Source organism: Eleutherodactylus coqui, chromosome 13 (assembly GCF_035609145.1).
Source record: "Eleutherodactylus coqui strain aEleCoq1 chromosome 13, aEleCoq1.hap1, whole genome shotgun sequence".
NCBI lineage: Eukaryota > Metazoa > Chordata > Amphibia > Anura > Eleutherodactylidae > Eleutherodactylus > Eleutherodactylus coqui.
This window is the reverse complement of record NC_089849.1, coordinates 59,810,333-59,827,755: the sequence shown is the minus strand read 5'-3', so window position 1 is coordinate 59,827,755 and position 17,423 is coordinate 59,810,333. Positions and strand designations below refer to the sequence as shown.

At 43.2% G+C, this 17,423-nt stretch overlaps 1 protein-coding gene across 1 annotated transcript in view; it reads right to left on the bottom strand.

The window, feature by feature from the left end:
- Positions 1 to 17,423, bottom strand: part of MMP24 (matrix metallopeptidase 24) — a 166,481-nt gene that overhangs the window by 31,417 nt on the left and 117,641 nt on the right. The window contains exons 2-4 of the mRNA XM_066586649.1: positions 11,898 to 12,046; positions 8,312 to 8,428; positions 6,040 to 6,344 (exon numbers count right to left, since the gene is read on the bottom strand). Of these exons, the coding sequence (XP_066442746.1) occupies positions 6,040 to 6,344; positions 8,312 to 8,428; positions 11,898 to 12,046 (571 nt within the window). The remainder of the gene's footprint in view (positions 1 to 6,039; positions 6,345 to 8,311; positions 8,429 to 11,897; positions 12,047 to 17,423) is intronic.

The following is a 17,423-nucleotide window of genomic DNA, read 5'->3' as shown; positions in this document are numbered from 1 at the left end:
CGGTTCCAGAATACTGGACCACAGGGACACTTTCTAGCTCTGTACAGTCTCTGTGCTTGATGCCGTTGAGTACAACATTGGTCACTGCACTATTCATAGCAGCCGCCTATTTCCTAATCCGCAGTGGACAAAGTCCTCATACATTCCGCTACTTGATTTACATTCTGAATGCAGTATAATTACAAAGCCTATCCCCAAGAGTGATTAAACCATGAGAAGTAATTTACAGTTCCTTTTATGATAGAAGCACTAACAATTTACTTTGTAAACAAGAAAATAAAACATACAAAGGCTTATTTAATAAGGCAACATAAATGCAAATGGCTGCATCTTAGCTCTTTCACAACTCGGTAACAATGGACTTATCGATGTTCAGAATATATCCTAAATGGGGTTATTTATATACCCATTTGTCCTTCACCTGCACTAAACCTACTGAGTTTCTCAGGGTTATGCCCATACATACAAAGGGATAGGAAGCTGGTGTGACCTAACAACATACCTGCATAGGACGTAACCCTAGGAGACTCACTTATTGATTCGGGGCATGTGGTGGGCAGTCAGGTACATGTAGTATATAAAACTTTTTCCTACCCATAGGATACTTGATAAAAGTATCCTCCATTGAACCTGAGAACGGGAAACCCATGTTCCCCTCTTCTCGTCACCGCGAGGATGCTTCTCTCATCTGCAGTGATGCCTGCACCTGCTTTCATTTCAATGGGGCTGATGAAAATAGCTGAGCACTTGTACTCGGTTAACTGTGGCAGTCCCGTTGAAAATCGTTCCACTCAATCTCCTCCTCAATGCGAGGAGTGCAGAGTGCCTGTAGGTCAGGATGGGGAAAACAGGACCCCTGTCCTCGGGACTGGAAGGGTCTCAGCGGTGAGACCCTCACCAATCAGACTTATCACCAGTTTTTCAGGACTTCTGTTTTTTTTTCTATTGATGACCTATCAGTATGCGTCATCAACAGATGATTGGCGGGGGCGGCCCCTTAGGATTCACACCAATCAGCTGATTCCTGTCCTGCCATCCATATTGCAGCGACCCAATTTGGTAGTTTAGGCACAGCTCTCATTGAATTCAATGAGATAAGGATAGGTTATCGATAGAAATAAAATTACCAAAGTCCCAGACAACACAAGGGGTTGTGCCAAGTTTAGAAGTCCACGGGATAGGGAATAACTATCTGATCAGTAAAGTTATGACCACTGCCTTCCCCACCCATCGAGAGTATAGGATTCCTGAAGGCCCCTGAATGAATGGAGCAGCAGTTGAACATGTGTGCTGCTGCTGCCTGTTCACGTCAATAGTACAACTGGAGATAGTTGAGTACAAGTTAGGGACAGGGAATAACTTCTAATCTTGGCATATTCCATTTAATTACTATATAAAAAAGGTTGAATATCCTTACAGACTTAATACTTTTTACAGCTAAAGACAATACACGCTTTGTAAAAAAAAAATCAAACCCCTAGGAGGAGTTGTCGTTTTGTTGCAAAACTCAGCATTTAGTTACATCTCAGGCAGAGAAGCAAATGATAAAAGTTGTGGTGTGATTAGTTGAACGGTCTTGCTACCCGAGGTCCTAAAAGTGGTTCCCCCTTGGCCTATAAAAAGGCTCTCAGAGGCTCCTTGTGTGTAGTGACCTCTTCTTCCACTTGTGTGGAGCTTGTTGACCACTAGACGCCTCTACGACGCAGAGAAGAGTTTTCACCCCGTTACCAGAGTTTGAGAGGGAGCGCATTATTAGAATGTGTGAAGCTGGATGGTCGTTTACCGAATTACCCGCCACCTGGGCCGTTCTGAGCAGACTGTTAGGAGGTGATGAGACCAGTGGATGCATGAAGGCATGCACACAAGGCGACCGGGCTCAGGACACCTTCCACAGACCACCAGTAGGGAGAATCATCTGACAAGCACGAGCAGCTACAATTGTTTCATTCCGCCATCTAGAGACAGGTGGCGCCATAATTACAGTCCTCTGTGTCTGTTGTAACCATTTTCAAGCACCTAGGGAAAGGAAATTTGGTCTCATGGCACCCATTACATATACTGCCTTTGACACCCACCATCACCTCCATTTTCAGTGGTGTCGGGCACGACGAAACTAGACTACTATGGAGTGGAACCTTGTTGCCTTTAGCGATGAATTCAGGTTGAGTTTGGGCACTGCAGAGTGAGGGGTAAGTGGCTTCATCCTACCTTTGCTGTGGAGCGGCACACTGCCCCCACTACTGGTATGATGGTCTGGGCGGCCATCGCATAAAAAAATCGGTCACCCCTAGTAGTGGTACAAGGGACAATGACAGCTCAGCGATATGTTCAGGACATCCTGCAGCCACACGTGTTCCTCTCATGACGGCTTCCAAGAGACATTTTCCAGCAGGATAATGCTCGGCTGCACACACAAGGGGGTCACAGGAATGTCCCCACAACATTGTCACACTTCCGTGGCCTGCCCAGCTGAGTTACTGCAAATGTGGACAGATATGTCACAGGATACCATACGGAAACTGTATGCCTCCATGTCCACCAATATCACATCTTGTATCCAAGCTAGAGGTGGTAGAACAGGGTACTAGAGCCTCCATGCCTGCCCGTATCACATCTTGCATCCAAACTAGAGGCAGCCCAACAGGGTACTAGAGCCTCCATGTCCCCCCGTATCACATCTTGTATCCAAACTAGAGGCGGTACAACAGGGTGCTAGAGCCTCCATGTCCCCCCGTATCACATCTTGCATCCAAACTAGAGGCGGTACAACAGGGTGCTAGAGCCTCTCTACAAGTGTTCAGTTCTCCGTAATAAAATATCCTTTTCATCTGATATTGTAATCACTTACTTATATCAGCGTTAAAATCACACACAGAAAGTTTCAGTCAATTCTGACAACTCCTTCTAGGTGCTTGATTTTTTTTGACAATGAGTGTAAAATTTATTACGTCTAGACCAGAGATTCTCAAAATTTCTATTCCCTGACCTCACCATCAAAACTATGGTGACACTTGAGCCCCACCAGATGGTGACATGCATGCTAAAAGAGGACATGCGGCTTCTCATCAGTGTCAGCTACAGAGCATCCAGTCACCTTCTTCATCTTCCTACCTCTCCTGCCAAAAGAAGAAACTTAGTTTGCAACTTTCCTTTAAGGAAGAACATCTTCCTGAATGAACTGATCTGTTCCAGGACTGAAGAGTGCTGTCCTGGGAAAGTGATTGTGGCTGAGCAGCAGCTTGGAGTGGCCCTAAACATTAGATAGCTGTTCGCTGCTATCTTGCCTGACACCCCCATACACATGTCAATCCAGGCATGCATGTGTTCTCAATGTAAAGAGGGGGAAAAGCTGCTGCCAATCACGTCTGGCGTTGGCCATCTCCCTAACAACAAAAGGACAGGGCAGATGAAATCTAACAGCCCAATCCTTATATTCCCTGATATATGCAGTAGAGGGATAATTGGGAGGCTCCCATCCATATTAACCCTCCTACAGTTTAGTATGAGCTCTGTTCATTTTGCAGGTAAATGAACATTACAGTTTTGGACAAACAGAACTCATTCAACTTCAAACGGCTGTAGCTCTGTTGATGTGCATTTGGTGTCTTTTTAAAACCAGGATTCAAATGATGCCAAAAGTACATTGAAAGATCTTACAGAAACGGAGCTGCAGCCGCTTGTATGTGGGACATCAATCAGAGAGCATATTTGCTCTCTCATTGTCAAGCAGGGGTCATTTTTTTCCCCAGAAAATGAGTGAAAAGATGAAGACTTGCTCTCTCTAATCACTCCCTTACACTGTTTAACCTTGCATTCATTGTTGACCAGGAATCGAAAATCAAAACGCTTTTATAGAAAATTGTAAAAAGTCCCCCCCCCCCCCCCCTTACACAAGGCTCTAAATATAAAAAAAATAATAAAAACACAAAAACACTACTATATTGGTATTGCAACATCCATTACAACCCATACTGTAAAACAGTACATTATTTATCTAGCACGGTAGATTTTGTACAAAAAAAAGCTAAAAAAGAAAATGCCAAAATAATCTTTTTTTGTTAATGCTTCCCCAAAACAGGAATAAAAAATGATCAAAATGTTGTGCATATATCTCAGAATGGTATGAATAAAAACTATAAGTTGTCCTGCAAAATACAAGCCACTCATACAAATCTCACAGGCGAAAAATAACAATACTCTTATCTTGGAATATGGAAAGTCTTTTTGTATTGTGCAAAAATAGAACAACATAAGACCTTTATTAATCTGGTGCTGTCGTAATCATAATGACCCCTAGAACAAAGCTAACATTATATTTATATCACATGATGAATGCTGTAAAACTAAACATAAAAAAAATAATAGTAAAATTAATTCAGCTACACTGACGAAAAAATAAAAAAGTTATGACCGCTGGACCACAAAAGGGTAAATGATTTACTAGTTCTTACCTCTAAAATGAGTTATGTCACAAAGAGGTTAAAATGCACTTAAGGCTACTAAGTTCTGCCCCACTTATACTTACATGAGAAATGTAGATTTAAATTCAAAATCTACATTAAAAAATGATTTTTTTCAAGAGGGTTTTTCCAAAGTTAATGTAACTGTTTGGAAGGTTAAGGCCTCATGTCCACTGGGAAATGCTTATTTTAAATCTGCAGCATTTTTCCTTCACGCAGATCCGCGCGCCCATAGGGATGCATTAGACACCCGCAGGTAGTTAAATACCTGCGGATGTCATTTTTCCCGTCAGGCGCGGATCCGCGGGCGGGAAAAAAAATGGACATGCTCCATTTTCGTGCGGGTCTCCTGCGGGGACGGCTCCCGCGGGCTTCTATTGAAGCCTATGGAAGCCGTCCGGATCCGCGGGAGACCTAAAATCAGAATATACTCACCTGCTGCGGGCCGTGCGTGTCTTCTCTTCTTCGCGGCCGGATCTTCTTTCTTCAGCCCAACGGATGTGCCCGGCGCATGCGCATGGCACGCAGCCGGCGTGCCGAGCACATCCGCCAGGCCCAAGAAAGAAGATCCGGCCACGAAAAAGAGAAGACATGCACGGCCCGCAGCAAGTGAGTTGATTCTAATTTCAGCCCTCATGTCCGCGGGGCAGGAGGGACCCGCTGTGGATTCTCCATGGAGAATCTGTAGCGGGCCCGATTTTCCCCGTGGACATGAGGCCTAAATGCTGGACCAGACCAGCAGAAATCAGCAGGTTGGGCCAATATACATCTAATGTGTAAAGCCATCTTTACCCCACGCTAATCTTGTACGACTCCTTTCATTTTTTTCAACAATGTTATTTTTTGGCCACTACAGCATTTATTGCGATTCCATCACTTATGTCACCTGTGATGATGCCATCAATTATGGCATGCCAACCATTTTTAAATAAGGAAGATGGAACAATACCTCTGCAGCGCCACCTATTGGATGGCAGCATTCCTTTGAATCAATGCTTGACCCTTTATACAAGTCTGTAGAGCAGGTCTGTAGATTTGAAGGAATGCTGCCATCCAATAGGTGGTGCTGCAGAGGTATTGTTCCATCTTCCTTATTTGCATATTACCCAGAGGAGAATGGATGGCCTTATAAGCCTCATCACTCACCTTCTTGGTACCCTCCCTAAGGAGTGAGGTTACCTTTTCTGACCCACGTCACTATCCAAGCCAGGATCCTACTGCACACTGATGAGGGGCAAAAACTCTGAAACAGCTGTCTGTGTATGGATTCTGGCCTTTGTTTCCAATTCCCAATCATTACTCTACAGACCTGTATAGAGGGTCAAGTATTGATTTGAAAGAATGCTGCCACCCAATAGGTGGCGCTGCAGAGGTATTGTTCCATCTTCTTTATTTGCATTTTACCCAGAAGAGCATGGATGGCCTTATAAGTCTCCTCACTCACCTTCTTGGTGCTCTCCCTAAGGAGAGTGATGTTACCCGTCCCAACCATTTTTAAGACATAATTCTAGTCTACCACCTAGTGTTGTGTGAATCCTTCTAATACACCAAATGCTGGGAGCATCATAAGAAATCTCACCATCATGATTAGAATTCCCCAGTGTCCAAGGCTCATCCGAATCAAAATGTGTATCTCCTCCTATGCCAGGTCCAGGGAAATAGGCATGTGCTAAAAATCCACCCTCCCCGTCAAATGGAGAGCTGTCTCCGTGAAATCCAGAAGCAAAAAATATCATAATGTCCGCTTCTTTATGCGACGTTTTAATTTCTTGATAGGGAATTTCTTCAAATGTAAGTGGAGTCACCTTCTGCCACACATCAAAGGCCTGGCGGATTGCTTTTCTAGTGTCCAGTTCTCCTACTTTAGGAGTATAATTGTGTATGCTGGAGAGAAAGAGAAGATAAGAAAGAGATATAGTAAATTCCATATATGTACTCTGCTTCTCAGATGCATTGTGGGGCAATTTATCTAGAAAATGGCAGGTTTCCCTATGAAAATCAATTTACAGTCTATGAATAGTATTAATTTACATAAAGACTTGGGTAACTTTGTAAATACATCGCTGTACTTACCTTGTTCCAACACCGAGTTAGAGCTTGTATTATAGCCCAGAGCTGCATTCACAATTCTGCTGGAAATTGTCAACAAACTGCTTGTCACGCAGAACCCGTAACAGCTTAACTGATCTCTAGTACATTGGGATAGTTCTTCCATTGAGCACACATTAATGGAGTTGTACCAAGTATTCGACTTATCTCCTATCCATAGGATAGACCATAAGTGTCTGATTGGTGGAGTTTCGACTGCTGGGTGTCCCACTGATCACGAGAAAGAGGCCCCATATCCCTCTGCATGAATAAAGAGGCAGTCCAGCATGCGTACTGCTGCTCCCTTGATCTTTATGGGACTTATGAAAAGAAGCCAAGTACAGTGCCCAGCTACCTCTGGCAGTCCCATGGAGATGAATGCTGCAGCAATACACATGCTTGACTGCCACACCATTCGTATAGAGGGTAGGGAAACTGGAGAATCAGTGGGAGTCTTCATTGTTGGACCCCCCATGATCAGACACTTATCCCCTAACCACAGGATAAGTTTAAAACTTGACAAAACTCCCGTAAGTCGACGATGACTCTGGAGGTTTTCAGTTCTGAAGCTTGCAGAATTGTGAATTCAGCTCTGGACTTCAATACGAGTCTACAAATCAGGAAACCTACAAGATAAATAATGCAATGCATTTACAAAGCTACTTCACTTTTTAAATAGGACATGTTAGAAGAGTTGACAAGTCTTCTTTCAAGCCATCGTTATGCCCTACACGCCCCTATGTGTGCCCACCCCTTTCTAATGAATAAAACTGAATGCCAATGCCGTGTGTAGGTGTTCCATGATATTTTTCACTTTTCCTTGGGTGTTTTGCAGTGCAACATATTGACAAGCTTATCCCGGCAATGGCCATGGCCCTCATCGTCATGCCTCTGTCACCAGTGACAGATGCCACATCCTTCTCTATGCCAGCCCAGCTGTCACTACCACTCAGAGAAAGGATGAGCGTGCTTGGCCCATCTCTTAGAGGGCCAACGTATACATCCATTGTGTCAGCTGTCTCTTAACCAAGACTACTTCTGGGGTAACCCTCGGGGAAGACCAGATTCCAAGTAGTGGGGCTAAGGAATGAAAACCAAGCAACCCAAGATGTTGCCCAGATCAAGCCCTAAGTCAAATCGATTTAGAGGCACAGTGGATCCACATCCGCTGCCGTAACATGATGCTCTATAAGGCACCATTTTCTACAGTTCTTTGAAAATGTCGTCAAGGTGAAATTAGTAGCCACTAGAGATAAGCGAGCGTACTCGGTTCGGGTGTTTTTGCACTCGAGCACCGCTTTTTCCGAGTAACTGACTACTCGGATGAAAAGATTCGGGGGGCGGCGTGGTGGAGCGGGGGGTAGCAGTGGGGAACAGGGGGGAGCTCTCTCTCTCATCCCCCCCCCCCCACTCCCCTCTCCAACCCCCCGCTCACCCCCGGCGCCCCCCCCCCCCCGAATCTTTTCGTCCGAGTAGTCAGTTACTCGGAAAAAGCGGCGCTCGAGTGCAAAAACACCCGAACCGAGTGCGCTCGCTCATCTCTAGTAGCCAATTTTTAGCAACTAGAAAATTCCTTTCAATCTACTGTCACTAATATTCATTATTTCTCCATTCCATGCTTCCATGAAAAGTAAATACATGTTGTATATAGATCACAATAGAAGATTAGAGCGGTAGATCTGGAAAAAGTGCAGACGCCAACGTGACCGGCACCATTAGCTTTGCGCAAACTCCACAATATCTCATTTCATGCATACGTGTACCTGTATGTAATGTGTTTCTGTCTCCACTTCTGGCCTGTTAGTGCATATCTCTTGTTCCTTCTTTTATGGCTTAAGTGAGGAAGGTCAGGCACCCCGCAGCGAGGCTTTTTCATCCACCTACAGATCATTATATTGGAAATAAAGAGCAAACACCACTGTGATCAGTGACCCACGAGGACGGGAAATACATCAAAGTTGGCATTCCTTATTAAAATTAGTCACAAAGCGGCGCTGACAATAGACCCGCAGTTTGTCTTTGACTATATAGACAATCCAAGTTTTTCCTGAATGACCAACATTATATTTCTGCAGTGTGTCACCAGCAATTTGCACTCATGGCAAAAATTTCTTTGCTCTATAAACTGAAGTATTCCACCCAATACTTAATATATAGCCACTGTGCTAAAGCGTATCCGAGATTTATTACATATACTCTATGTATATTTAATAGAGAACCTTTCGAGAACTTGCCGACCTGAAGGTATATGAAGCTGCGTAATGTCCTATTCCGAGGTTAAGCAGCAATGTATGAAATTCCAATTTTAATGTTATTAAAAGACACAAAAGGAGGACTGCAAATAATTGATGGAGTATAGGAGGTATATGGTTACACCGCTTATTAACAATCCCAAGCACCTTTCCAATCAGCTTATGATATAGGGTCTTAAATTGGCCATACAGATTAGACATATGTCACCAAAGCCACCAATTTCCTTGGAATGGCCAATTATCTAATGTGTATCGAGGTCTCCAGACTCAGCATGGATAGCAGGTGTCAGAGAAAAGAAGGAACCTCTTAAATGGGTTAAAAGGGGTTGTGCCACGTTATAAAGTTATCCCCCATCCACAGGATTAGGGATAACTCTATAATCGTTGGGGGACCAACCGCTGAGACCTGTGCAGATCTCAAGAATGATGGTCCCAAAGGTCTTCTCAAGAATGAAGTTGCAGTCAGGAAAATGTGCCGCCACTTCATTCATTTCAATGGGGGCGTCAGAAATTGCAGACTATGAGCACTCAGCAATCTCCAGCACTGCAATGGAAATGAATGAAGCCCTGGTTCTCAGGATCAGTGGGGGTCTCAGCAGTCAGACCTCCACCAATCCTAGAGTCATCTCCTATCCTGTGGATAGAGGAAAACTTTATATTTTGGTACAACCCCTTTTAATACATGAAAATCATTTAGCGTATATACATGGGATAGCTCATACATGACTGATCAGGGAGGCCGACCATGGGGACCCATGTAGTTATGAGAATGGACCACTTGAGTCAATGAGGTAAATAGACTGGTGGTGCGCATGTGTGATGACCACTTCATTCACTGTCTCTGGAGATAATTGAGCAGTAAAGAAGTGAATGAAGAAGTGATCATACATGTGCACCACCATTCCATTCACCGGGTAGACTCAGCGTACGCCGTTTTCATGATCACTGGGAGCCCCAGTAGTCAGGTCCACTGTGATTAATCATCATTTATCATATATCATGTGGCTGTGTATTCCTGTTTCGGGAATAAAATTCTGTCCTTGGACTGAAGGGTATATTAATGTTGTCGTTCTTCTATGCCGATGTCTCTCCGATCCACTGGTTCGGCATATCTAAAATGCCAACCACAATTTTCTAGGCGGCTACTGCACACTGCTCTCTGATTGGCCAGCACTGATCATGTGAGCAGTGCTGGCCAATCAGAGAGGAGGTATAGTGCATTGGTAGTCTAACACTATCAATGCACTGTGGGGATTAGGTAGTCTGAAGACTGATTTGACCATCCTGGATAGCTTAAAAACGAAGGAATCCTGAACAGGTAGATCATAGGGGCATGAGCGAAGAAGACCAACAGCAAGTAATACAACTCACGGGAGAATATTTTGTCCCCAAACCCGAGGGTCGCTTTAAAGGGGTTACTCCCTTTATAGGAATAGGTGATAGATTTTTAAGTTGTGACACCGTAAGTCTTCATAGCCCAACTCCACAATTTAAAGGCCCCCTTTAAACCATTTATGAGATATGGAAACATTGGAGACCGTTGGGTTCCACATCCATAGGATGTGCTTGACTGTTTTAGCACAGGCACTGAACAGATCTATTGCTAGAGGAGATCCTGCTGCTTTATATGAAATCCACCCATCCGGACATGTGCATAATCAGAAATAAAAAGAGGCTAAACACAAAAAATATATTTTTATATGGATGCAAGCAGCATTTTGATAAGAAAAAAGTGAACCTAATCTGCAAGCATGGAGTAATTATTCCTGTCTCCATGGTGCTGATCCAATTGTTTCCGGTCAATGAAAATTGGTCCCATTGGTCTAACAATCATCACAACCACTTAAAAATTATTCTCGGCCACTAATCATAATTGCGATGAAATGATGACATGAAATTCTCATGTGGCGCACAGCTGGAAAATTGTTCGGAATGTAGAAAAATATGTAAATATGTTATATCAGGTATTGTATCAGATGAATAAATGAATGAATTAACATCCTCAGGTTTATGCCCCCGTTAATCACTAAAAGAATGTGTCGGAGATAAAGAAAATGGCAAAGGTATAAAATAACTAAAGAAACATTACTTACCTGTTGAATCCCAGCTGCGGTGCCGCCACCGCTACGGTGTCCCCCATTAAACATGGCAGCCACTGATGTGAATGGCTGTCCAAATGGGTGTATATTCCCAAATAAGGCATAAGGAACAGCGCCCACATATGCATGCGCCGGTCATTTATCCTGTATGTGGGCAATTAGTTGTGTCCATTTGTGCATGCGTCAGCCCGCAACCTTCCGGTGCATGCGTGAAATTTCATACTGCTCCGTGGATGATATAGGACATAGTAGGTTTATGCTAAAAACTCTGGCCAGATGAGACAGCCCGGCCTGCTTAGGCCCCCTGGCATATATCTATATTACAAGTTCGGCACTATAAGGCAATTCCAGCAACCTCATTGGTTGTGATTCACAATTCCAGCAAGCTGATTGGTTGTTTGGGTTTTCTGATTTAACCTGATTGGTTGTTTGGGTTCCCTGATTCAACCTGATTGGTTGTTAGTGCCGAACTTGAGTGTAATATAGATATAAGCGGCCCCCTGTCCACAGGCGAGGCGTAATATCGCTGGCGATATTCCGCCGCCGGGGAGCAGGGGAGAGAATTGACAGTTCTCTGTGGTGAGCCTATCTGACAAATCACAGCAGGTGAGTCCCGCGAGCGCAGAATCGCTATGATTCCTTGCTCGTGGACTGGGGGCTGTGCTTTCCATAGCAACGCTATAGAAAGCATGCACTGCACTACTGACGGCTGGATTATCTCCACGAGTAACGCAATGCAAGATCGTCTGTGGGCAGGAGCCCTTACTGGACCGGACTGCAGATAATAGCATGCGGCGCAGGAAGTTTTAAAGAAAATGGAACATGCTGGTTTGTCATAAAAAACGTTGACCCTTCCTCTTTTCAGTGATTTTCAGATTGTGTTCCTGTCTTTTGTAGTTTGTTCGTAATCCCCAAATCTGCTCCTTCTTTTAGAATAACCCTATATAAAATCTGATCACATATACTGCAACTCAAAGTTTAATTTGCACACGACTTACTCAATGGTCATTTGGTCCAGCACTCCAGTCACCGGAATCCCATAGAACTGTTGCATCGTTGCAACTGCGGACTGCATAGCTTTTCCTGAATGTAAAGCTGATATTCTGATATCGTAGGGAAGCAAATAGCCATAAGTCTTCAACCAGCTCTGTGGAGAGAGAAAAAGTCAACCGTGAATCTCAGCCTTGCCTTAAAAACATTCTTCAGATCATGGTCAAAAATTACTAAAGATCATTAAGCCAATACAGTGAATTATAATTGAGAATATAAATTATATTTAACGTCTAAATGTTAAAGGCGATCTTGTGGAAAATGGCGCGATCGATAGAACTTATTAAGTACGGTTCATAGCCATATACTCAGAGGGTATCCTAGGATCAGCTGCGACCTGTGGAGTAACCCAGGAGTGATCCACAGGGGAAAGGAAGCATTACACGTTTGCCATTTAATTAGTCTGCCCGTGTAATGCACGGATGCGCTGGGCCCTCCAAATCGCTCTTTATAGCTGCGCTCTATTCTCTTTGAAAAGCGTATTTCGGAATGGTTTTTGTGTAACAGAAGGAAGCCAGCTTGTCTGCCAGTGCCAGTGTGAGAGAACCAATAATGAGGAGGGAAAAGTTTAAGCTGGATCCAAATGAGCGATTTTTCGCACAAAAATTTTGCATGCGCAATACGCAGAAAATAGAGCCCATTGACTTCAATGGGTTTGTTCACATAAGCATATTTTGCGTCATTCACACAAAAAAATATACTGCATGTTCTGCATCCGATAGTGCAGATCTGGAGTCTTTGTCTTCTGCAGACTTTTCTGCTGTGGAATATCTGCAGCATATCTATTACGTATGAACGTACCATAAAGCTGAAGACCTTTGGGGGGGTGGCAAGATTTTTTTTCCCACTCAAATGCATGTATTGTGTCCTGACAATTATTTTTGCAATAGGGTTTAATTTAAAAATGTGCACAGTTTGTTTTCTGCAGCTCCTACATATCGCTGTATATAGACACTGCAGTCTGAGGCTCAATAGGAGATCCGTAAGTGAGGCTGGACAGACAAACTGATGATCTTTTCTCTCCTGCACTTTTAATTAGCTCTTTTAAAACCACAAAAACAATAGTGGCCATAAATTAGCCGATGAGAAGGAGCACGAAAGAAGAGATAAGTCCTGAAAACCAAGTATCAGTCCAGCCTCACTGACGGATCTCCTATTGAGTCACGACTGAAGTGTCTATATATAGTGATATGTAGAAGCTGTTGAAGACAGAAAGTGCACATTTTTTAATTAAACTCTACTGCCAAAATGACTGTCTGCCCAAAATACTGTACATGCATTTAGGTGTAAAACTGCCCCCAGCCCCAGAAGTGTCTATATCCTTTAAGCTCCTTTGATTCTGAATGGGGGGCAGCTTGCTGCAGTAGAAACCTCCCCCTACCATTTTTTTGCACAGAAGAAAATGCAAACTTAGCACTACCTATACAAACCCTGCTCCTCAGCTGAAGAATAAGAAACGTGGAGATGCAACCCTAATTATCTCCTAGATTTCTGCAAATCCTTTCAGCCTTTAGGAGGTCTATGTCAAGAGGCCCACAGGAGATGGTGTAGACCCACTTGATTATTGTTCAATCTTTCTTTTATTAAGGATTTTTCAATATAACAAACATACAAACCAACAAATCAGGTCTCTCAGGACCTCGTATAATAAGTTTCACAAATGGTGAATGACCTAAAGTGCCATACATAAACCTAGCGGATGGAGCATGACCTTGTATCCCTGTAATTATCCCCTCGTCTCAACATGTGATGTGTCCTGAGCACACTTCAGCAGGGCATGAATAGGTGACCTTATCCTCGCATGCTTACCTCTACAGAGGGACAAAATGTGTTGGTCTCTACTCCATTATCAAGAAATTCAAACTGTATACTAAAAGAGGTCCAAGTTCCTTGGTTATCGCTGGACAACAACCAAGGGGAAAGTAACATAGGGAAGTAGAAGAAAAGAAAAGATGAATTTATAGTTGACTTTTAGAAAAATTAATTACATTAATAAAATCAAAAGAAAAGATAGAGATTAATCATTAAGTACGGGTTGAGGGGAAGGACATGACAGAGGTATAAGGGGGAAGGGTAGGACACAGAAGGAGCGGGACGACAATTAGAACCACTCTATATCTTATCTGATAGACTTTTGATCCACAAATATTGCCATCAAGATCTCCTTTCCTTCTAAGACCTTAAGGTTCATGAAAACGGTCTGAAATTCCGCTGAGGACACAAACTCCACCCATGGCTGCCGGAGTCTTATGACACACTTGATTATTAACAGATTTCATGTAGAGTGGGGTCGAAAGGAATGTGCACTCTTCACCCTGAACAAGGCTTTGTCACAGTGAACCCTCAGGTTGGTATCCTTGGTGAAGCCACCAATGGCAATGGCTGGCTTGCTGATAGATATATGGGATTCAAAGTCGCCGTACCAAGGTAGCAAATGAAAATAATAATCTGACAGGTAGAGGTCATGACAGGAGGAGTACATTCACGGTGATAGACACCCATGAGATCAGGATGGGCAGCAGAGAAGAAGCAGTGGTCAATAGACAAGCTGGCCAAACCAAGAGTATACTGCAAAGATCAGAAAAACTCCCTCATTGCTCAGACGCAGAGGCATGTGTGTATGAGGGGGATCCCTTACAAAACCCAGGGCAGCTGACGAGAGCAGGAACATGGAAGGCAGTTGGCGATACTGTTCCCTCAAGTGGTCATAAGACCTGCCTGGAATGGTGCATCCGAGAAAGGTGGCCTAGCGGAGAATCCCAAGCAGGAAGAACAGTGAGATGGGCCGGTGGTGAAGAGAGCTTAGTGTTACTGTCTAGAAGGACACGCATATTTTTTCCTCTTGCTCATGCGTTCCTAGGTTTAGTCTTCCTTTATCGTGATATAATAGAATATTCCCTTTTCAATGATACATACATGTTAGGCTGAGTTCACATCTGTTTTGGGGTTTCCAATTTTCAATTCCACCATGGGAACAGGAAAATGGAAATCTGGATCTGTCCTGTGGCGGGAAGGAACGGCACCAGATGGACCCCATTGACTATAATGGGACCCGCCTGGCTTCTGTTATGCCCTGAAGATTTTCCAAGTTAAGATAGCACAGCATGCGGCTCTATTTATCCGCACCAGGGGCTTCAAGCGGAGCCTCCAACGCAAATGTGAACCAAGCCTTATGTCCAAAAAAAAGACAGGAAAAACACTGACATCTCTGGCCCTGTGAACTAGAGATCTAAGGTTCCCCATACATAGTGTTGTGCTATTCTAATAATTAAAGTTAATTTAAAGCCCGGCTCCGTCAGCTTTAATCAACCCCAGTAAAAATCTTCTAGCTTCTTTCTCCTTCTCCGTCCCGCTGGGCTGCTCCGAGCCTGCTAATTTTTCTCATTCAGCTGATATCCCTGTGTCAGCGGAAAGGATTTGCATATTCATTAGAAATCTTGTGTATAGCCTTCCCACCCAGAGGCTTCTCACATAAAGAGATGTGAAAGGTGAAGAGTGCAAAGAAATTGCAATTTCTTTTCCTGTCCATGTAAACAATTACATCACAGATAAACAGCGACTGCAGAACGCACACCATAGTATCAATGTACTTTACACACATGTCCACTATTGTCCGCCCATATTGGACCTATGTGTGCCTCCAGAGAGACATTCTCTCATTAATATGGTCCCATAGAGACTCCAAGTCCCCCCATACAGGTACCTTGAGAGAATCCCTATAGAACACTGACCTTAATCTGGCATTGGAAAATTCTTACTTTTACCACTAGGGGAAGGGATGTCTCTTCACCCCAATTCTGAATCATGTAATACATCCACGTTGACACTGAATAAAGGGGTGTCCATGCTCTCTACATTAAATGGTTAAGGTTAATGGGACAGTAAGACAAAGGAATGGACTAAAGTGATTGTCAAAGATTAGAGGAACATGGCTGCTCTTTTCCAAAAAACAGTGCCACGCCTGTCTGTAAGAACTGAGCTGCAATACCAGATACAACCAAGGACATGTGTGGCACTGTTTCTGGAAACAAAAAGCCCCCCAAATTTTATTTTTCTTAATCTTGCAGATCTTCGGCAAACAATTTTAAATGGATTTTGCACAGTTGGGCTAAAAGTGAGTTATTTCTGAAATTTGCCGATTCGGGATAATAAATGCTGAGATTTGTTTCTCTGATACCTCTGACTGTGATACTGAAAAAGGAATTCAAAATTTGCAAAACAAAAATGAAATGCTTACATTTCACCTCTACTTTCCATTAGTTCCTGTGAAGCACCCAAAGGGTTAACAGGCTTCCTTAATGTGATTTTCAGAGGTGTCGTTTTTATGAAGGGGTTAATCATAGGGGGGTTTCTAATACAAGTACAAAATGTCAAATTTTGAGAAAATGCAAATTTTTGCAAATTGCTGCAAATCTTTTGATTTTGTACTAAATAATTGCAAAACATAACTAATAAAATTTACTGGGGATGGAAAGTAAAATGCGTCATCGGAAAACTATCTCAACTTGAATAAATAAAAAAGAATTCCAAAGTTGTTACCACATAAAGTGACATGTTCGATTTGAAAAATTGGGTCTGGTCACTTAGTGGGTGTGGGGGACTGGTTAAAGGAGTTATCTGGTTTTTAAAAAAAATGTAAAAAATTATTAAATACCCAATTAGGGATTGTGAATAGAGATGAGCGAGCATACTCGCTAAGGCAAACTACTCGAGCGAGTAGTGCCTTATGTGAGTACCTGCCCGCTCGTCTCTAAAGTTTCGGGTGCCGGCGGGGGGTGGGGAGCGGCGGGGGAGAGTGGGGAGGAACAGGGGAGAGATTTCTCTCTCACTCTCTTCTTCCCCCCCTGCTCACTCCCGCAACTCACCTCTCTCCCCTGCCGGCATCTGAATCTTTAGAGACGAGCGGGCAGGTACTCGCATAAGGCACTACTTGCTCGAGTAGTTTGCCTTGGCGAGTACTCTCCCTCATCTCTAATTGTGAATTAATAAAGGGGGTTCTGCATTCAGAGAGTGAAGAGTGGTTACAAAGCGCGTTTCGCATTCTGGAGGGTGTAGCATGTTTGCGTATGACTTGGACAGCCCACTGATTTCAATGGGAACAGTATAACAGCCTTATTTCCCTCTACGGAGCTGCTGCAGTGGAATTAAACACTTGATAACAGATTACAAATGATTGCTGGAGGTCTCAACCGAAGGGCACCCTATGATCAGTTTATTGTCTAATATTAATGATTGTTTAAAATGGACAATCCCTTTAAGGAAAAAAAATACAAGTTAAAAAAATGTCATATCTGACTGGAGCCGCTCTTTAAAACACGTAATTAAACTAAGAACATAAAAAGCAACTTGCAAGTTCTTAATGAGCTATTATGTGTTAGTATAGCACTTATATTAATGATCGTTATAATTAGTTCAAGCGTCATTAGTTTACCTTATGTATTACGGGTATAAATGAAGATCTCTTTCAGTATAAT